This window comes from Denticeps clupeoides, chromosome 2 (assembly GCF_900700375.1).
Source record: "Denticeps clupeoides chromosome 2, fDenClu1.1, whole genome shotgun sequence".
NCBI classification, from domain to species: domain Eukaryota; kingdom Metazoa; phylum Chordata; class Actinopteri; order Clupeiformes; family Denticipitidae; genus Denticeps; species Denticeps clupeoides.
This window is the reverse complement of record NC_041708.1, coordinates 34,612,400-34,634,770: the sequence shown is the minus strand read 5'-3', so window position 1 is coordinate 34,634,770 and position 22,371 is coordinate 34,612,400. Positions and strand designations below refer to the sequence as shown.

At 47.4% G+C, this 22,371-nt stretch overlaps 2 protein-coding genes across 2 annotated transcripts; one reads left to right on the top strand and one right to left on the bottom strand.

Moving 5' to 3' along the window:
• The first annotated feature begins 1,685 nt into the window (after window positions 1-1,685).
• Window positions 1,686-10,500, top strand: LOC114766404 (ankyrin repeat domain-containing protein 33B-like). Its single transcript, XM_028957173.1, is given in 5 exon segments — window positions 1,686-2,116; window positions 2,119-2,159; window positions 7,660-7,789; window positions 7,988-8,128; window positions 8,665-10,500. Coding segments are annotated over 5 exon segments (1,437 nt in total). The 5' UTR covers window positions 1,686-1,836; the 3' UTR covers window positions 9,510-10,500.
• Window positions 10,501-11,270: 770 nt separating this feature from the next.
• LOC114766480 (death-associated protein 1-like) lies at window positions 11,271-22,315 on the bottom strand. The gene is made up of 4 exons (XM_028957255.1): window positions 22,162-22,315; window positions 21,669-21,765; window positions 13,669-13,711; window positions 11,271-11,679 (listed from the first exon to the last, which is right to left on the bottom strand). Exons 1-4 carry the CDS (start codon window positions 22,214-22,216, stop codon window positions 11,560-11,562), a joined length of 315 nt encoding a protein of 104 aa, XP_028813088.1. The 5' UTR covers window positions 22,217-22,315; the 3' UTR covers window positions 11,271-11,559.
• Window positions 22,316-22,371: the final 56 nt, after the last annotated feature.

The following is a 22,371-nucleotide window of genomic DNA, read 5'->3' as shown; positions in this document are numbered from 1 at the left end:
TCCACTCATTCTCAGGCCTCTCCGCATCCACCCAGCGTCCCCTCATCCTTCATCGCGGTTGGGATCCACCTCGGAGAGCTGCGAATGTCTGACCTCGCGGTTTCAGACGTACAGGCCCAAGCCCAGCTTTGTATGAAGCTGTGGGGTTTGAAAGTGTTTGTGGGGGAGGACACTGCAGCCGTGGTCAGATTCACAGCTCACCATTTACTCGTCTATAAAGCCACGCGAGCTGAGTGGCCGCCTGAGAGAGAGGTCAGGGGAGGCGGACTCAATAAATAATGATCTGAGTTCAGAAACGTTCTGAAAATTCAAAATCAAAATCATAGAAACAAACAATACTCAGGTGTATGAAACAGCGCTCAGCAGCCCAAGCAATTTCTTCTGGAGCCGATTATCTATCAGCTAATACAATGCAGATGGCAAGTGGTGCCAGTGGCAGATTAAGGTCAGATAAGCCCACAAAAAGCTCCTGGTATTTAAGAATGACCGTATTTCTCTAGAAATATCAACGTCAGCAACTGTAAATAAATACGGTGTGAAAATCTCTATTCTGTAAACGAGTTTATACCACAGCCATGGAGGGGTGCAACTCTACTGAAAGATATAATTTCCATCAAATGTTGATGCTGATCGATCTATCTATATCTATCTATCGATCGATCGATCTATGACTGTTGGACAAATCCTACTGTGTCTGGGGCTTGTTACGTGCCGCTCCCAGTGGTAAGGAAAGGGTGGTAGTAGCCTAGAGGGTAACACACTCGCCTATGAACCACTAGACCAAGGTTTAAATCCCACTTACTACCATAGTGTCCCTGAGCAAGACACTTAACCCTAAGTTGCTCCAGGGGGGACTGTCCCTGTAACTACTGATTGTAAGTCGCTCTGGATAAGGGCTCTGGATAGCCTCTGTTCTGTTTATTGATTGATATTTATTGATTATGAGCTGAAGTTCAGATGTTACAGTGAGTTAGGTGCTCATTGTTTTCACTGAAATTCAAGAAGGGTTCCCCACATAATAATAATCATCATCATAATAATGCAATAAACGTAGTAAAGGGATCAAATAATCCATTCAAAGCAAACTCGTGAAATGATGTTTATCATGTGGCAGGCAAACGGTGAGCAGGAAATCCCCAAAACTTCAGCAAATTTCCCACCGACCTGGAAGAAATAAAAGCGAAACGGGAACTTTAGTCGTGGGTACAGAGGGAGAGAGAGAGAGATAGATAGAGAGAGAAATGCTGTAAATGTGCTGTAAATGTAAAAAAAATGCTGTAAATGTAGATAGAAGAGGAGAGGGAGACAGAGAGAAGGGGGGAGAGAGAAGAGGAGGGGGAGAGAGAGAGAGAGAGAGAGAGGGAGAGAGAGAGGGAGTGAGACGGAGAGAGAGAGGGAGAGAGAGAGGTAGACAGAGAGGGGGAGAGAGGGAGAGAGAAGGAGAGAAAGAGGGAGAGAGAGAGGTAGAGAGAGAGGTAGAGAGACGGAGAGAGAGAGGTAGAGAGAGAGGGAGAGAGAGAGGTAAGAGAGGAGAGAAAAGGGGGGGGAGGAGAGAGAGAGGGGGAGAGAGAGGGAGAGAGAGAGGGAGAGAGAGAGGGAGAGAGACGGAGAGAGAGAGGGAGAGAGAGAGGTAGAGAGATGGGAGAGAGAGGGGGGGGCAGGGGGTTTTAATCCGATTACGGGGCTACACAGCAGCGAGGACGGAGCACGATTCTGCGCGGCTCCGCCAACTTTTTTCCTGGGATTGTAGAAGATGTAGAAGTGCGGCCGCTTTGGAAAGTTCGCAGCGGGATGCTGTGTCCCCCGCGCCGGGTTCGTTTGACCTGGGGGGGTTAAATGGTGCTCATCAAGGAGGACAGGGACGCAGGAGCCTCTTCTTCTCCCGTCAAAACCAAGCATGACCGGGACGAGGACGAGGACGAGGACGAGGAGTACGACGACCTCTCCGACCTGCCCGACACCCGGAGCATCGCCTCGGACGACTCCTTCTACCCGCTGGACGACGACTTCGCCGACTCGGAGAGGAGCCCGACCCCGCAGAGCCCGGAGCCGCCGACCTTCTTCCAGGCGTGCTGCTCCAAAAACGCCCGCGCCCTCAGGGTCACCATCAGGCAAGGGTCACGGAGCGGGAGGTCACGGAGACCGACAGGAACGGCAGGGTAGGTCAACCTCAGCACATGAAAGTGAAGGTAAAACGTCGCTTTTCTTTCTCGCGTTCTGACCTCACCAGAACCAGGTCCGTGTCCTTCATAAAGCTGCACGACCATATTCCATAACAGTTCTTTATTCTCCGCTTTATTAATAATACTGTTCTCTGACACCAAGTTATGGGAAACTCCAGAAATGTCTGTTAATGATGGAATATCCAGTGCTACGCCTGATTGACGACACAAAAAAGTGGGCATTACTAATTCACATTAGTAGAGAATCAAAATCATTGTTTCAAACATTGTTGCATTTTTAAAAGGAAGTTATTAATTGACCATAAACTGTAGTGTGTTTCAAATTGTAGAGCACAGTTTGTTAGGTTTACAGTAATTTAAGTTCATTTGAACAGTCGTATGAGGAAGAGAAGCTGTTCAATGGGAGGAAACATGATGGAGGGTAAAAGAACAGAAATCACTGTGGACGCTAGTTTAAAATGTCCCACTTGTACCTGGTCCATACAGCCTGTTTTTTAGGGTAAGCCAGCACAGTACGGTATTGCGAGGCACTGAGGGAAGTCTCGGTCCTCCAGGGGGGGGACAGTTCTTGCTGTGCTGGAGCTCATGCGAGAGACTTCCCGTGGTTTTTTACCCTTTCCCAATGGTGGGAAGGCTCTCTCTCTCTCCCTCCCTCTCCTTCTCTCTCACACCCTCCATCTGGGTTCACCCCTCAAGCCCCTGGGGGAGGGCCCAGCCCCTAAAAGAGGGGTCGCTCTTCTTCACACTACTCCGGAATTAAAGTATTCACAGTATTACAGCGTACAAGGCATCAACATACCACATTCGCAGCCAGTTCGTAAAGTCTCAGGGCACCTGAGAAGATGTAGATGGAGTACAAGGCATCAATGTACACCCACCCCCTCAAAAAAATATATTTTTTATTAAGTACAAAAAAAAACAATTGCTATCTCTCTGTTAGATATTTCTTAGTTATCATTATTCATTATTCATTATTCATTTTGGACACCTAAATAAGCAAGGCACTCGCTCTTAATAACACAAGCAAATAAAAAGCAAAAGAGGTGCCCACAAGTCGAGGAACAGCCATTCCTCTGTGTGCGGGGTGCACAGGAGCATTCTGGGTAAGAGAGCATACACTAGGTACAGAACATTTTCTGTATTCCCACATATAATCTGTACATGTTCCAGGCGTATTGATTTATTTACAGAGTTCAGAGGCATCTGCAAATGGGATATGAGATTAGAAAACGGAGAATAAATTGCGGCAAGGGAATACTGTTTGGAGGGGAACAGGTAGAAGCGACCATTCCTGTTTTCGTGATGAGACTGATGTTGGGCTGCCAGGATATTGTTGCACATGCTTAATACAATCTCATTTCCAGTCTGTTCGGTAAGACGGGAGAAAAGAAAGTCCTCATATCTTTATCCTGGTCTGCATGAAGGTCTCATCATAGTTACACAAAATAATCAATTTACATTTGCTTTTTTGTCATTTATCAGATACCATACAGACACTCAGACACTCAGCGGGGTTTGAACCTGTGACTATGTAGTGGAAAATGTCATTTGTTTTTGCTAGATTTTGGATTGTGGGTAATATTCTAATAATCTGAGCTGCTGGGTTTCTGATATTCATGATATACAAATGACCATATGCATTTTTTGAGATGTAATGTAAATGTTTATAGTGCAATACCAATATTTGTGATATTTTGCCCACAGGGCAGAGTGTTGTGCACAGCCCAAAATAATCATAAAAATACGCATCTTGCCTATATGCACACGAGTAGTGTTGGAAATGATGCGCCGGCCAGTTGTGGGGTTGTGGATCAGACTGCTCCAGCCCTGCGCTGACGGAACATCTGGACATCAACAGTTAGGCACTGACCCGCATTCTGCCTCCCCGGTCCAGAGACGGATTGGCGGTGTATTACCAAATTGAGGCCAGCGCGCCCCCTCAGTCTTTATGAAATGGCAGCTGGCCAGCCTGTAATTCGTGGAAGCCTGAGCGCACACTCTTCGGGGGCGTGCCGGGGCGGCCCCGGCGTGCCACGCCCACGATGGGAGCCACGTTAAACACACACTGCACTACAGAATCCGACCGTTCAGGGGAATAATAGTGCGTGCTGTACAACAAAACCTAAATTAATAACTGAAACAAAATATACAATTAAAAATTGTTTGCTAAATTAAAATCTTTAATTGCCAATGTCATTTGAGTGAAAATACCGGAACCATTTTTTTCCGACATTTTTTCTTCAAAACTCCTTTTGACTTTTGTAGTGGACATTAGGTGTTGCTGGAAATGTTCTGGTCAAACGCTGTCCGAGCAGAATTTCCGACCTTCCCGACCAAGGATTAAACTTGGTTAAATGTCGTAAAAGTTGAAGAATCAATTTTACTTTAAAAAAGTTGAAAATTATGAGACAGTACCATCACGCTGTCCCTTTTTTCTGATCATTCTGATCGGACTGTGTGAGTTGGGTGTAGTCGCAGTTGCAGGTCAACCTAGTAATGAAACCCCAATGAAGGGGGTAATGAACATAAACCTATACGTGGTTAATTTCTGGCGAAGGATCGGCCACGTCCCTCATTTCCTCAGGGCTGCTGGACAAGAAAGCGAACGCAGCACAACCGTCCCCGCAGTCAGTGGCTCACCGGGCTTATCCTTTCTATTTTAGGAGCTGAGCGGGCCACAGATTATTCTTACATGAGAGCCCTATCTGCACTCGGCTAAGATTGGGCTGAGGAGATTTGACAAGCGTACAGTACCGGCTGCTGGAGGGCTGATCAAGACCCCGAACCTGTAATGTGACCTAAGAAGTCCCCCGAACATGGGACCAGAAAGAAAGACACAAAGTACAAAAGGTGTCTTGTGGACTAAATAAAACATTGTACTGTAGTCACATCTCATGGCTTCAGGGCTTTAATCAATCTGAGCTCAAAGTGCGGCTAAAAATGTTCTTCCGCACTGACAGGAGCATCAGTGGCTCATTGTTCACAAGGTTGCTTTTCACATTTATTGAAAGGGAGACAGCAGATAATCTTTTTCATCATGCACACTGTCCAAGATTGTGATTATGTGGGTGTTAGTAGCCTAGTGGGTAACACACTCGCCTATGAACCAGAAGACCCAGGTTCAAATCCCACTTACTACCATTGGGTCCCAGAGCAAGACACTTAACCCTGAGTGTCTCCAGGGGGGGACTGTCCCTGTAACTACTGATTGTAAGCCGCTCTGGATAAGGGGGTCCGATAAATGCCATAATAATGAAAATGTAAATAAATGCCGTAAATGCATCACTCCATTGGAAGCCAAGACTGATTGTAGCTGATAAAGTTCCTCTCTGCATGTATGCAGATATTCCATCGTTACCAGACATTTCCAGGACTGGAGGTTGCACCCATTTTATTACTATATAATAAAACTATATGTGTTTTTAAAAATACCCTGTGCAAGCGATGACATTTAAGATGAAATGGGCAATAAGTTGGACCCATAAACTTTCACACAATCTACACTCCAGTGATTTGCTTTGTTGAACAAAGTCACGGCTGTGCGAATGCAACGCTCTCCAAACACCAAGGCCTTTTACACAAGCACTTTGTTGGGATTTAGCAATGAGGCATTTGAAGACATTTTCATATTCATAAATGTCCGTGTGGCTAATGCAGCCGCAGCCGTAATGAAGGCACAGCCCGCTGGAAGTGGCTTTCTGGCTGATTGTTGCGAGCGCGTGAAACAGCAGTCGGGGGTTATTTATAGACGGCCGCCTCCAGCTGCGCGCCAGAATGATGAGTTTTGGTGACGCTGCGCTCGTCCCAGCAGTTCTTCACGGCTAAACGGGCCAGACTGACAGCAGAGATGTCAGCCAAAATGCTGCCAGGCGCAGGCGAGCGAGAATAAATAAATTCAGGTAGGATATAATGACGTCCCCAAAAACAAACAGGTCGACTGGCAGCAGAAAAGGAACAGAGGAAGTCCCCTGGAATTTTATTAGCCTAGTGCTGACTAGTCATAAAAGCCCACATGAAGCCAACATCCTGCTACTAACAGCATGGCTCTAAGCAGCACCTCGAACCTTCCCGCTCTGGCAGGACGGAAGGGAAAGGTAATGAATGTAACGAAACGGAATTAGGCAGCTAGACGTGCAAAATTATGCAATACTGTTTTGCTGCAGTTGTTTTTGCACAGACGTGCATCAGTCGCAGTGTGGACATTAGAAATCTAACATTATTATTGGGATTATATGCTATTCAATATTTATTTATGGCTGTTGCAACATCAAAAACCCTTACTGAGAAACTTTAGATTTATCTTCTGCAGCGAAATAATTAGCCTCTGACCCAGATGTTCAGTGGGCAAAATGCAGCATTATGTCATGTGACCGTAAACAATGCAATAATGCGCTGGTGTAGTGGGAACTGGAACACACGTTTAAAAAAACAAAAAAACAGCAGTCATAATTAACAGTTATGGTGCACTTGGCAAGTTTACGGATAAAAAAAGTGTATTTTTGTAAAAAAAGCGGGAGAATTTTCTCAGTACACGCAGTGATGAAACAGAATGTTCATATCGTGATGCAATACACTGCGATATATATCACACAGCCCACTGCTGTGCTGCTGTGCACTGCAGCCCTGAGCAGACAAACTGTGCCCGACAGACAGAGACCAAACAGATGAGCGTATGGGAAGTTAAGTTCGTAGCTCATTAAACTCTTCTGAACCTGTCGCTTTGAACCTCAGCACAGATGTCGAGATAACAAGGCCGACGCCCAAGCGGCGGCGGTGGTCGAGGGGTTAAACGCGACGACTCTTTGACGGCGTCCTGAAACACGTACGTGGCTCGGGCGAGGTGACGGGAGTGTGGGTGGGTGGAATCGGCTCGGACACACACGTCATTTACTTCCACCCTCTCTCAAGCTGCCGAGGCTACTTTCTTGCCAACGTCTACTTTCGCCAGGAACCCCCAGGGGATGTCATGCAATGGAATTATTCCGAAATAATTACACAGCAATTTACAGGTCCGGGTTTATGTGGGGCAGGGCTGACACGGGAAAACGCGTCACTTCCCAGGCAGAGTACTCGTTCTCGCAGTCATAGTACAGGAGTGGGACCCCGGCATTCAGTCCCCAAAGTCCTTCACCTGTGCAAATACAAATACGTGACGTTTGCTCTGCTCTGCTTTAGGTGTTTACTTTGCACTGGCAGCGGGGAAAACACTACGGTCACTTTTTTGTTTTTTTAAACTAAACTATCTGTATCTGGACAAACAGAACAGAACCACGTATGTATTGAAAATAACGCTCTATTCGCAAGTGGTGCGAATATTAGAACGAAATAAATCCAACGGATCCGGGCGCCTTGCATCGGTATTACACACCGTAGTGGCACTTTACCTTCCCGCGCCCCGAGCTGGAATTCCGAGCGCAGAACCCCCCGTGAACAGTGGAGCCTCTGTAACCGGCCGTTTCTTCCCCTGCCTCTGCAGACAGGTCTGATGGTGGCTTGTTACCAAGGCTACGTGGACATCGTCATCGCTCTCTCCCAGTGTCCTCATGTGGATGTGAACTGGCAAGACAAGGAGGGCAACACGGCCCTCATCACCGCAGCGCAGGCAGGTAAGAGCGGTGTGTCCCCGCGTCGTTGTGGCCCGCTGTGAAGGTGGCTGCTGCTCACTTTCCCGGCTCATGTTTAGTCCATCGAGCCTCGAAAGGGGAAAACGCAGCGTTGCATCGCCGCTTGACAGCCCCGCCACCGTTACCTGAGCCCGTGGGCCTAACCGCCGAGGCCCACACTCACCGCGTCTGCGTCCACAGGGCACGTCACCATCTCCAACTACCTGCTCAACTACTTCCCCGGCCTGGACGTGGAGCGCAAAAACTGCCACGGCTTCACGGCGCTGATGAAGGCCGCCATGCAGGGCCGAGCGGAATGCGTCCGAGCCCTGATGCTGGCAGGTGAGAAAACTCGCACTGGCCTTCCAACGTCCTGAGCTCAGCACCTCCGTACCACTTGTTGCTGGTAGGACGCATTTGCGGTATCTCACACTGTGTGATATTATTATGGGATGTTTAGTGAGCGTTGTACACAACTTTCTGCTTTGTGAATGGTTAAATGCAACAGCGATTTGCGGTTATATGTGGTAGGGTGGTAGTCGCCTAGTGGGTAACACACTCGCCTATGAACCAGAAGAGCCAGGTTCAAATCCCGCTAACTCCCATCGTGTCCCTGAGCAAGACACTTAACCCTAAGTTTACATTTACGGCATTTATCAGACATCCTTATCCAGAGCAACTTACAATCAGTAGTTACAGGGACTGTCCCCATTGAGACACTCAGGGTTAAGTGTCTTGCTCAGGGACACAGTGGTAGTAAGTGGTATTTGAACCTGGGTCTTCTGGTTCATAGGCGAGTGTGTTAAACTGAATATAATTTTTAAAAATATCACCACTGAATTGGGAATGATGTAGCTAAACTGTCCTCTGCATTGAAGGAGCTGACGTAGAGGCTCGAGACAACGGGCGGAAGTTGACCCCTCGGGAGTGGGCGCTCTTCACAGGCCGCTACGAGACCGCCTACGCCATGATGCGTCTGATGAAGCAGCCGTGCGCCGAGCAGATCTGTGAGAACTACAGGCCTGAGTGGCCCCTGCTGGCCACGCTGGTAGCTAAAGCCCGCGAACCGAAAGGCTGCATCCAGAGACTGTCGGAGACGATGCGTGACGCCTTCAACATCGCCAACGTCACCGACCCCGTGGACGACGGCGTCTTGGACCACATGGTGCGCATGACCACAGGACTGCGCAGCCCCTTCGTCGCCACTGCCTGCCACACCGTCTGCCCCAGCAGCCCGCCCCGCGTTGGCAAGCGGCGCTACGCCGTGCAGGAGATTCTCAAGAGGCAGCGGGTGGAGCAGCTCAAGGGCTTGGGAACAGATCGGCTGGAGAACTACAAGAAGCTCTTCCAGAACTCACGGGTCACGCTGGTGGCCAAGACCAAAGACCGGAGGGCCAGCCTGCAGCCGCGGAACCTGGACAGCAACTCCTCCAACGCTCTGGCCCTGCGGAGGACCAGTCTGCTCCCGCTCAACCTCGTGCGGAGGAGCAGCGTCCGGCCGGGCCAGGTGGTGCCCAAGTTGCGGATAACCAAAGCCCCAACACCCACCTACGAACCCGAGAAGGTCCGGCGGAAGAGCAGCGCCAAAGATGCCCAGTTCCTCCAGATTCCCAAGTGGAGATACAAAGAGCTGAAGGAGGAGAGGAGGAAAGCGGAGGAGGCAGAGAAAACGAGGCTGGCGGCCATGGCACAGACGCAACAGAGCAACACGATGAAGAAGTAGACCCTTCACCAAGCATTGTCATCAGTTATCATACTTGAAATGTTGAATTCTAATTTATTTTTGTATTTATTGTCTTTTAAAAAAAATGTGGTTCTTTTTTACTGAAGGGGTTTTATTCCCAAAACCCACAACAGGATAGAAGGTCAAGACCTTTACGCGTGCTCCATGACTGCATTGGAGCTTCAATAACACAGTTTGCAACGTTTAAACTCTGTCCTGTCCCATAAGGGCGAAGGGGACGTGCTCAGGAGCGCCAAGCAGTGCAGTTGAGCCGCTCCTAAAAAGCTGCTCTATGAATGTATTTTACAGCTAGAAAATACCTCACAGGACGTTCCTTTAACGACGCTTTTGTAATGACGTGAGGTGTGATTATCTGTTATGGTAGATGCGTTTTAGGCTTTATGACACTTCATTTCCATTTCTGCAAGAGGCTAAATCAATACGAGACTGAATGCAGCCTCATCTCATCAATATCTATTTTCCAATAGTTTTTTTATTTTTATTTTTTACATTATTTGTATTAATGTTTGTTTTTAGATGTTATATTACCCCCCCGCGCTGCTATAAGCGGAAGAATGCACTAATGTTGCTCAACACCTATGCAGTACTGCTGATGTATATTAATGCACACGACAGGATACCTTCTCAGGAAATGCATGCATTTAGACTCTTTTTCACTTTGTCTACTTGGATGTTTGGTGGAATCTTTTTTTCCACCGCAGTGTAGCGTTGTAATGAGCAACAGCGTCATTCCACTGTCACACCACTGTGCCTCTGAGCCCAGATGTCAGCCCTGTGAACACACACACGTAGACAGAGAAGCAGAGATAAGAAACACTCTGCTCTGAACGATGGGTTAAACACTATAGGACAGGCCTCATTCAGCTATCGGAGCAGTGAAAGTACGTTTACATTAGCAGCAACATTTGGAGATCATGGTATGGTATAATGATGTGAATAAAAGTGGTACCTGCCTAGTTCTGTACAAAGATTGTGCGAGTCTGCGTTTATTATGGCCACTGTGGAGACACAAAGACTTCTGGGGTTCCAAGGTCTCATTCGGGGAAACATGGGACTGGATTCACTGAAGACAGATGCTGGAAGCTGTTTTTATAGTCTGATCTGTGGGATTTTCTCATAAGCCAGAAGGGGTTCAGAGCTCCCTCTACTGGAGAGGAGTGAAGGGTCACAAGCCCTCAACGCACACTTCAGCCACTGCAGATAATGGTAGGAGGTCCTTGACCTGGGAAAGCTCCAGTACATTCCCCAGCAGGCCAGTCGCTGCCGTGATGGATGGAGGCCTCTGCGGTGGAAACACTCGCTTCTCCGGGGGTCCGGAGCAGCCGGCGTGGGCCTGAGGAGAGAGTGGGGAAAATCCTGACTGGCACAAGACACCTGGGCAGGTAGTATTCAGTCGAAGGAAGGCTGAGGGGAGGGGGGAGTTGTGCAGTGTGGCTATGGATGAAAAGTAGGCCAGAGGATTACATGCGGGGTCCAATTCAATCAGATTTAATGGAATTAGCGAACAAATAACATCAACGAAGTTCGCTGTGAAGACTCCAACGAAAGCAGACAACGTATTTTAATAAGCATTTATTCTGACAGCCACACCTAGGTTTATATCACAATCTTGACTTCACAAATGATTATACAATTTACATTACTTCAAAATCAATTTGCGTAAAAAAAAAAAAAATTATAAGAAAAAAAAAAAGAACACATTATTTATTTCTCATTAAATACAAGCCCAAAGATTACAGGAACGTATTACTTTTGGCAGAATGTACTAGAATTTTAGTGTTGATCCTCTACAAGGGAACCTGGGCGGAAAGGGGAACAATTATTCCCTGTGAAGCTTTTGGTCTAATCGGCATGCTGAAGGTGGGGCGGGGTGGGAAAAGGACCCTTTCTGAGGTCAGTTGGAATGCTAGGCAGGGGAGCCCTGCGAACCTGAGCACTTGTGGGTGGGTAGCAGAGTGATGAGGACGTGGTCCAGGCCGGTGTGGTGTGGTAGTGCTGGGATGCGGGAGTCGTCGGGGGGGGTGACACTTCACTTGCGGGGCTGGTGGATGTGCTGGTTGATGTGGTGAACAGGGGGCAGCTTCTGCACCGCCGGTACTGGCTTCGTGTGGGCCACCTGCGCTGCTGCCGGGGTGAAGTCCTTGTCCCCCTGAGAATCATATGTGACACGAGTCACCTTTAGAACTGCACCAACTCGGACGCAAGGACATGCAAACATGGTGCTCATTTGCATAAATGTCATAAAACATAAATGTCGAAGGCTGGCCAGGTGTCCCCATTTGTGTTTACTGCACAGCAATAATGTCCCATCGTTTCATTGGGCAGAACTGTCTGGAATAAAAGCCAAAGCCTGATCCTTACAAATGCACTGCAGCCACACATTTTCTGAAAGCTGAGACCCAATAGTTGAAAGATTTCCTTTTAAACTTTGAAGATGAGGTAAAAGCCAGCTAGAAAAATAATGACCAAGAAAAACATGTTCGATCGGCACAGCATTTGTTTGTTGGCACTAAACTGACGCCGACACTTACGCGCAGTTCCAGTAACGAAAGGCCCTTCATCATCAGGAGGCGACATGCCTCACACAGGCTACGTCTAGGCTGCAGTTTCGGTGACTTAATTTGTTTTCTCACATCGAGAGTTGCGAAGAGACCGGGCTCCTCAGCCCTGCTGCTCCCACCGGCCGGTTTTTGAGAGAAGGCGCAACACAGTTAACCCCGAGGCCAAAGATCCTACGGCTCTTCAAAGAGCAGCCAGGCAACAAAGGACATAGCGAGGACCGTTCTGCCCGCTCCTGCCTTTGAAGCCCTCACTGCCTTCTACCTGTCTTCCCAGGTGGAGTAGAGAGCAGTCTGAAGAGCCCACAGCCCATTGTTAAGTCATGCCTGGGAATCACAAGCCAGTTTCTCTCTGAGGATTTAAAATAGAAAATAAAAGTATTTCTATCATTATGATTTACAGGACGTGAGTTTGAAGACGGCATTTGTTAGTCTGTTTTAATTTTGAATCTTATTACTTCTGAAAAACGGCGGTATCGTGTGGCATGAAATGGCATCTCGCTTTTTAAACGCCAGCCGTGACAGATGGATGCATTATGTCACGGCTCTTGGGGCGCAGAGCCCATTAGTACCTGTGGATGTGGGTAGTGTAGCAGGGAGGGAGATTAAGGTCAAGCTGAGGCTGGAATTGGGAGGGTGGGCTCAGAGGGTGCCCTGTCCTGCCCTGCCGTGTCCCCACATCCCTTCCGGAGCCCTACAGCTAAACTGGCAGACAGTGATAAAGAAGGGTACCGCATATACACATATATTTATATCGAGAGTTTATATAGAAACGTTTCTACACAACACCACACACACACACCTTTAAAAAAGAAGAATTCAGTCTAATTTGACTTCCCAGGTAGCCATTTCCTGAGGACCAATCATATTGATCCGGAGATAGCGAAGCACTTTGGATGGATTTTGGAGCGGTTCGTTACTTCTCACCGAAAAGCTAGCCATTATCCTGGGGGGGAGATAACACTCGGCCGGGTAAAGGGGAATATTGGTACACAGCTTTTCATTCTCGGCGTGGATGAATCTATTCCTGGGTGAGCTCGCAGAGAGTGAGAGAGAGAGAGAGAGAGAGGATGAGAGAGTGCATTGTGTTCCCTGTGACCCAGCAGACTGAGACCTTCTCAAGGTCACTCAGGAGCAATGGCTTTGAAGTAAAAAACCAAAATGCAGTTTGTGGTATTTGCAGAGCATGTTGACCATTTTTTACGATTATAAAATAAACCATCTGTTGAAATAATTGTATTGCTTGAAAGGCATTATGGAATCTTACCGATTCATCTGCATTTAAAAACAGTTACACTTCTTCAAATGGCACAATTAAGCGTGACACTTTCACAATCATTGTTTACATCACCATGGAAACGACAGGGGTAAATTTATCCGGCTTCAACACTACAGACAGTGTGTGTGCGTTTGATCCAGAGCCTGGCGCAGTTCTCTAAGACGCCTGCAGGAGTCTCTCGAGATCACGGGGTCGAGGCTCTGCCGTCACTTCGCTTGCGAACGTTCGATAAGACATCGTCAGGCCGCGGACAGCGCAGGTTGACTGGTGTTGTAGCTGAGGCGAGTCAACAGGATCTTACCTTAGTCACAACTCCTGAGATGACAACCGTTGGCTTGGGTGGGCTGTGAAGACAGAGACAATGTGTTAATCTTTTGTTTATATAGCACGTTGTCATTATTTCAAATGAGAGTAAATTAAATAAATGCAACTGTTGTTCCAACATTACAGACGACATGCTGAACGTTATTGGGTAAAATGTGCATATTGTTATTAGATAATATTAATGTGCTGCATTATAAATGAACATTTCTTCTTCAGTGACAGCGTTGCCTTCTGCAGGCCTGCAGCAGACTCTGGAGTGAAAGCTGAAGTTTGAGAACAAGCCAGAAGTCTACCAGAGTGAGACTAATAGAATATTCATGGCTGCAGTTGAAGTCTGGGAACAGACAATGCCGTGGTTCCCCCCACCCCCCCACAAAACAGAGGAAGTGTAAACCATGAAGGCGGCAACCCTGTGCACATCTGGGGGAAAAAAAAAAAAAAAAAAGAAGAACAGAAAAAGTCTTGTCGTTGACACCTTGAAGTATTTACAGAGAATTTTCGAGAAGGTTGATGCTGTCGGAACCTTTGCCTTTTCACTATTTTGGTTGGGCCATCGTTGCTGTTTGCGTGCATTTAACGTGTTGGTGGCACCCAGAAAGAGGAATTAGCATGTGTCAGAGCGGTCAACCATCGGCCTCCTCCCATGTTTTTAAAGTAAAAGCTGACATTCTGGGTGTTCTGGATGAGTCAATTTCTCTTCTTCAAAATACAGATATTTTGTTTAAGCTATTTATGCAAATCCTGCAGATGCCTTTGATCTTACACGAGCGAACAAGCCACACGCTTGGTGTGTAGCGCCAGATCGAAAGATATAGTGCCCTGGGTCGGACACTGAATCGTGCAGGGGCAATAAATACCGCAAAATGTCTAGATAGCGGTCAGGGAGCATTCTGAAAAGGAAGAACAAACCATAAATAAAGTCCAGGCTGATGCACTACAGAAATGTCCAAACAGTTGGGCCTGTGCTGCTGCATGTTGTTACAAAAGCAACTACTTCACAACTTGCGGGGCCGGGGAGGCGCTCGCCATCCATCAGCATTATTAGAAGGAAGCCCATTTGCATGCGGTGAGGTAAATAAACCTGATATCTGGACAGCGGGCTAATGATGCCGGCATAGCGGCAGAAAGCAGGATATTAATAATACATTCTCTCGGCGGGAATGTCAGCGCATCCGTCAGACCGCCTCCTCTAGTCCAAATTATCAGCATAATTACTTTAATTCCGTTGAACGAGGAATCTCATTTACACCCTAAACAACCTGGGGTTTGGAGGCAGGAGACAACACGGAGATATGATTTTTTATAATAGCAGCATGCACGCTGTTTCAGGCATTTATTCCTCGCTTACTCCAAACTGTCATATTTCTATTCTCTGCACTGATATAAAGACAAAGAACCGAAGGGAGGTGAAGAGGACGGAAGGCGGAGGTGTGTGTGTGTGTTTTTGTGAGTTTGGGTGGAAAAAAAAGTGTCACACGCGGTGCTCCAGGCACCAGGCAGGGAACAAAGTGGCCTACAAAAATTCCTCAGGGAACCAATGTAGCCTGCCACCGCCTCAGCTTCCGAGCAGGAGTTCGCCTCGAGGCACCCGGAGCCATCGAGTCCAGAAATGACTCTCATCTGTTTTCAAAGGGAAAAGACGTACCTTCAAGCTGGAGAATGTGGGAGTGGGGGTGGTCAGGTCAACAATGATAATCGACCTTGACAAGAAAATGACGCTCGTCACTGCCGAGAGTGGCCAAACGTAAGCATGTCGAAAGACGGCATCTCTTTTGCTGCAGTGAAACTTCAGTTGCTCGGTGGGAAAATGGCCTTTTTATTACTCAGAAGCTGCCACACCGCAACACACCCAACTTATTAACGCTGCAACCATTATTCTGAGGCCCTGGGAAACGGAAATGCAACATAACCAGCGCCTTCCAATGCTCCTCTTCCTGGTGAGGGTGGCACGCAGCGCCAAGATAGCTCAAGGATGATTCTCTATATGATGCACGGTACATTTTGACGACACAAGTTACTTTATCCCCATAACTAGTGGTCAGAACTATGAACAAGTATGTAGTTCTTCTCATGCTTTACTACTGGGTAGTTCAAAACTGTATAAGCATTCAGACAAAAATATTGCACCAAAGATTTCAATTTATAATGGGGGTAAACACTGTGCAAACGCTTCAATAAAATAATGTTTATGCAAAAATCTGCAACTAAAATGACCAAGATCGTGTGATGCGTTGGACAACAATGTCACTGGTTAAAAGCTACACGAGTGCTGTTGAGTTTAACATATGATAACAAGTACGGAGTTAAACTGTGGTGCATTGTACGAATATTTTAATTAAGTCTGATGCACTATTGAATAAAACATATAAACTGAACTTTGAATGTGTAGTTATGATAATCTGCTTTAAATGTTAGTAAAACATTTACATTGTGCGAGGTAAGTGTTGTTCAAATGTTGCAAACTTAAGTTTTTTTCAGATTTCTCTTCTTTAAAATACAAATAACCACCAAGTCGTTCTATCTTGTTAGATATATTTAATAAATTCTTTTAGCATTTTGGTTTCATTTTCCAGAGAATTGCCCTCATGCTACTCATCATGATGGAAAGGATCACATTTTTTTTATTGTGAGGGCGCTCTCTAATCATAGATTAAGCGTTAGGCATTCTGAGAAGCGAGCATGGTATTCTGAGTGGACGGCTACTGACAGAGCAGATGAGATGTGGGGTGAGCCCATCGCAAATGCCACAAGGCATTTATTTAGATCCATCTTCTGTGGTGCAGAGGTCACCCACGGACGACTGCAGCCCTGCAGCCGGTGAGCGCGCTGGCATTAAACAATACTAGAATTTTTTTACTGTCACTGTAACGCAGTGCATGCCGCAGTCATCAGCAATGCTTCCTATTTCTTGGTATTTATTGAGATGGATAATATTCAGTAATATCCTGCACATGCACTGTGAGGATTACGCTGCGGGGAACATTACGAAGTGGCGGATGAGGGGTTTATTCAAGACCGTGAAACTGAGCGTGCAATACCAGACTTAACCTGAGGAGGGCAGCAGCACTGAGCATGATGCCAGTCTGTCAAACATAAAAAGCACCACCTCTCTGCTGAGGGAACACGAGAGGAATTGACTCCGTTGTCAACCCTTACCGCGAAGGCTGTGAAAGAGAACACTGTTATAACTAGTTTAAATATGTTTTATGGTAAATAATCACAATATCAGCTCCAGGTCATCTGTTTTTGGTTATTAAAAGTTTGAGTGGAACCGTCACAGGAACAGGTGTGGGCTCGAAGTCTGACACAAGGTAGCAAGTGGCAGGAGGTGGGGTGCCTGGGCTCGCGCACCCCCGGGCTGAGCTTTAAGGACTGAGGCGATTGCAGGCAATTAACAATCCGGCGCTGGCGCTCGCCGGCTGCCGTCACCATGGAAACTGCCTGGCGTCGGCTCTATTTACTGTCAACGTGTGGACGGTGATGTGGTAAAACGATGAGAAAGGTTCCTTCAACAATGGCTAAATTGGAGTGAACTTGTAGACCTGGAAGCTGCAGGTTTCTGCAGCTTCCATTAGGTCGGGCTGGAGATGAAGACATCAGGGGCCCGGAGAGCAGAGACAAGCTTTTTATTTTTCTGCAGCATCAAGGTGAGGAACCCGTTTTGACAGCCTTGACAAATGGGCGGAATCGGACTCGGATGTAATATTCTTCTGATTGACAGGCCCAATTGGGCCAAAGGCTGCCACACTAATGAGATGGATTCCACTGGGTGGGGTGAAAGATTTGGGAGCCTGTTAAAATGAAACCTAAATAACAAATAAATAATGATTTTCATTATTTATTCCACCTTAGCCGGTGCCATAAATATAGCTGTCAAGAGACAGTCAATCACAATGTCTTGTGATTGACTCATCGTATTGGGTCACGTGTGAGACTGAATCCTTATTTGACATCAACCATCACACACGTCTCAGCAGAAATTGTTGAGGAAAACGAACAAATGTAGTGATCCAGCAGCCTGCTTTACCCATTGAGACAGCGCTCTACAACAAGAGTTGCTCAAAAATGGGCAGTAACAACACACACACACACAAAGGTATTACAACTGTTGTGGGGCAGTGGTGACATAGGGTAAAGAAATGAACCCGCAATCGCCAAGGTGCCACTGAGCAAAGCACCGCCCCCCCACACGCCTGTCATGGCTGCCCACCGCACACCAAGGATGATGGTTAAAAGCAGAGGACACGATTCGTTTTGTGCACCATGTTGCTGTGCTGCAGACACATACGTCTCCCTCTATTTAATGAAATAAAACCCCAGCAACTAAAAAGAATTCTTACGCATCAGCATTTTCCCAGGCTGGGATCAGTACAAGCGGCCACAGAACGGCACACATTCACCTTTCGTTAATTACATCACATGGGGGCATTAAGTGTCTTTCCCCACCCCCATAGTGAAGGTTGGGTTCCGACCAGTGACCGGCGATTCCTGAAGCTTGAAGGAGTCCTCAGAGGAGCAGGATGAAGAGCAGGCATTAGTGCCGGCCCGTAGAGGTTTCTGACTCTGTGGGCCCGCATTCGGCTCACCCCGAGCCAATCCCCATCACTCAAAAGACATTCCATTCCAGGCCTCATCCACTCCGAAAAGCCCAAATTACACTTGACAGGAGCTCCCCCGACGTGCCCGCTTCACTTGCTGCAACAAATGTGCAATTTTCCCAGCAGCCACCTGCTTACCACCCGCACCAACACTCTCTGCCCTGAAACGGGGGGGGGCTGGTGGTCGGTGCAGACGTTTCTGGCCACGCAGAACCCTCACCCACCTCTATATGCCTGATCAAATCGGAACGGAAGCGTTCCCTACTGGCCTCTGGCCACCAGATGTGACCGCTGGACATCACTGGCCGGTCCCTTCCTGTGAAGTGGTGTGTGCGAACATAAAATGATATGCACACTCGCACACCATCCTGAATGCTGAGCAGGGTTGTTGCGGGACAAAGTGGAGGCTCACACACAGACACACACCAATGGGCAATGTCGACTCACCAGTCCACCTAGCTGAGCAGTGAGGAGTGATGATCGTGCACCTAATATTTCAGCACCTTTATTGTTATTATGTAGGATCCATAGGTGGTTTTGAGCATTTGTCATATTAGTACTTTTGACCAACACCTTTCTTCCACTGGATTAATGGTCTGATTTAAATATATATATATTGCAAATAAAATACCCTTAATTACTCAAGAATAGAAGCAGCGGTGTGAAGAGCACGAAACACTGTAGGCGTAAGGCAAAGATGGCTGCGGAAAAAAATCCTGAGCCTCCATGCTCAGACATTAACCTGTCCTCTGCTCCACTGTTACATGCTCCACTGTAAGTAGTCCCTTAGTGGAAATAAATGGACAACATTCAGACATAATCCCAGTATAAGTCTATATTACCAGTAGTATCTTGACACCCTGGGCCTGGTTGGGCTGTTCAATATTCCATCCCCACCTATTGCTTGTAAACTAGGAATTAGGAGCCATTAACTAAAGGACATGACAACACCAAAGATTATTCAAAACAAAAAAGTGATACACAGCAACACAGCACACGGTGCACACAGTGAAATGTGTCCTATGCATTTAACCCATCACCCTGAGTGAGCAGTGGGCGGCCATGACAGGCGCCCGGGGAGCAGTGTGTGGGGATGGTGACTTTGCTCATGCAAATCTAATTAGCATTTCATTTCAAATGAAATGTACGTTCAACAAATACAACAAATTTACAACAAGCAAAACCCTTTTTTTCCAGAACACATTTACAAGCAGCGAATCACACGGAAGCAAAAAGGTTCTATAGGCCGCGAGTTTGCTGACTGATCATTACCGCGCGAACTAAGATAAAATCAGCGATGGAAAGATTTGCAGCCCTAACGTGAGGTGTGTTGCATTGTTCTGACTGCTGCTTGTGTCTAGGGCTGTGCCTCTCACATATAGCATCAGACCACTCGGCAAACCTGATTAGTTAAATAATTAATCACTGAGTTTTTTTCGCAGACACGTCGGTATGCCGGAGATCGCGTGGCGCCTGAACGCTATCAGCCATGCTATGGTCAAAAACCTGTATAAATTGTCATAAAGATATGGGATTTCTGTTAAAACCAAAATTCCTTTATGAAACAAATGATTATGTAATAAATAAAATGGGTAAGCATATTATTTTATTCATGATAAAAACTTTATAGTAAAACCACCGGCGCAAAGGTAGCATGAAAAAAAAAAAAAAAAACTTCGCCTTCAAAATGCCCCACATGTGAAAATGCCCTCTCCACCAGCTCCGAAGCGACACCACCTCTTTCGAGAGGACAGGGGAGGGCTGAGGACCCCCCTTTTAGCGCTGCTCCGACAGGTCCATCAAGATCCTCCGGCCGCGGGCGTCCCGCGCACGTCCGGCTGCGCCCAGATAAGAGCTACACCCGCAGCACCACTCTGCGGAGAGATGGGCATCAGCAATCAGCCACCGGGGCTGATGGGGGAATTAGAGGTGAGAAGTAAAGCCATCACAGCCTCCTGCGGAAAGGTTAATCCGGCCCACCGGACCGACGAGCTCCCAGCCTGCAGCCCAACAGCGCAGAGAATGACGTAATAATGAAGAGGAGAAAAAAAAAAAAAAAAACAGAAGTACGGGACTTTCAAAGTCAAGAAATAAGAGTTTCCTACAGATAAAACCAAGAACCCTGAAGCCCACGTTCAGAAGGAGCCCTGGCTCCGTGCAGGAAGTGCCAGATGGGCCTTCGGATGAGATAAGCTCCGCTTTCACACAGGAAATATCACCCACGGACCGTGCGAGCAGCACTCCCGCGACTCCTGCCCTCTCGGAGAGCTGCTGGGACACGGGCACCTGTGCCGCCGCAATCTCGAAGCACCGCGGATTCGTCATTCCTTTTGGAGGAGCACCAGGGGGCCTTTAGAACTCTAGCCGCTGAAATAAACATGTTCTGCCGAGTGCTATGGGAAGAACACAAAGACTTCTGAAAAGCAAGATCCAAACGAATCTCAAGTCATCAGATGGGACCGTGAGTGGAGGAGGGGACAAAAAAAGGCTGGGCTAACTTCAAAAGCGGCACAGAAATGTGTAATCAGGCCAAACTCCCAGTGAATGTGGCATGTTTGCTTAGGTGTGTGTGTGTGTGTTGAATCCACTCGTGAAATCCGTACATTAGCCTTCTGCACACTACCACCCACACACGTGGGTGTTAGTAGCCTAGTGGGTAACACACTCGCCTATGAACCAGAAGACCCGGGTTCAAACCCCACTTACTACCATTGTGTCCCTGAGCAGGACACTTAACCCTAAGTTGCTCCAGGGGGGGACTGTCCCTCTAACTACTGATTGTAAGTCGCTCTGGATAAGGGCGTCTGATAAATGCTGTAAATGTAAATGTTCTGCACACAAATGTGCTGCAGTCCCACCAGGAGAACAGTATGTGAGGGTGGTGGTAGCCTAGTGGGTAAGACACTCGCCTATGAACCAGAAGACCCAGGTTCAAACCCCACTTACTAGCATTGTGTCCCTGAGCAAGACACTTAAGGGGGGGACTGTCCCTGTAACTACTGATTGTAAGTCACTCTGGACAACGGCGTCTGATAAATGCTGTAAATGTAAATGTAGAAGACAAATGGCAGAACTAGCGGCGCTTTGTTTTTAATCATTAATGCATTTGAATATTATGGAAAATGTTCATTAGTTTCTTCGGTTTCTTTAAAAAAGGCAAACCTCGTTATATTCATTTCACATACTGTTTTATGTTGTTGAGTAACCTCTAAGAAATCTGAATAGTACGGGATTTCAGGTTTATTTTTCCTACAAAAAAAAACAAAAAATCTAGAAATGTCCAACTTGTGAAAAGTATATATAGAGCGAACAGTTGGTCGGACTGTTCCTGAATTACACGAACACCCCCGCCCGCCTGGAGGTCCTGGGCGCTCCTTACCTGCTGCTCTCGAACTCTTCGCCGTCCTTGTCCCTCTCCTGGACAGGCTCGCTGGTGGACTGGTGCTTCTGTACAACTCTCATGCCACCCACCTTTACTGTTACAACAAGCACAACATCACATGCTGAGGTCAAAAGGTCACGCGTCGCCTGTCACTGGTGTCTCGGTCCCTCTAATAAAAGGGGCGGGACTGCAGAACTAAGTTTATTATCTAGACTCTGTTTTACTTTTCTTTTCTTTCCTGGATTCGCTGGCTGCGACCCATGTGCCAGAAGACCACGTACGGCTTCTGTTATCAGATCTGGCTGCACTTTAAACGGGTCAAGGGTCAATCACAAAGCAACACGTCAAAAAAACTGCTGGAACGAACGGGGCTAAAGCACGACCCTGCACCGAACTGGAACTTTTACTTAACGAGGCTTCCGTAATTAACGTGAAACGAACGCGCAAACGAACTATTTCGCCGCGGCGGATAAAGGCGCAGGGACGGTACCAGCAGGAAGGTGTCCGGCTCGGGTCTCGCTTTTCTCTTTGGGAGGAGACGACATGTCTGCCCGGACCAGCTCGCCCTTTCCTCGGCCCCGACACCAATGTTGACTCCTGCTCAATTCGTCAACGTGGCTTTTTCCTGGTCATTGTTTGGCCAGCGTGCGTGATGACGACGTGCGTGAGGCCGGCCAATGGGAGCGCGGAGAGCGTGACG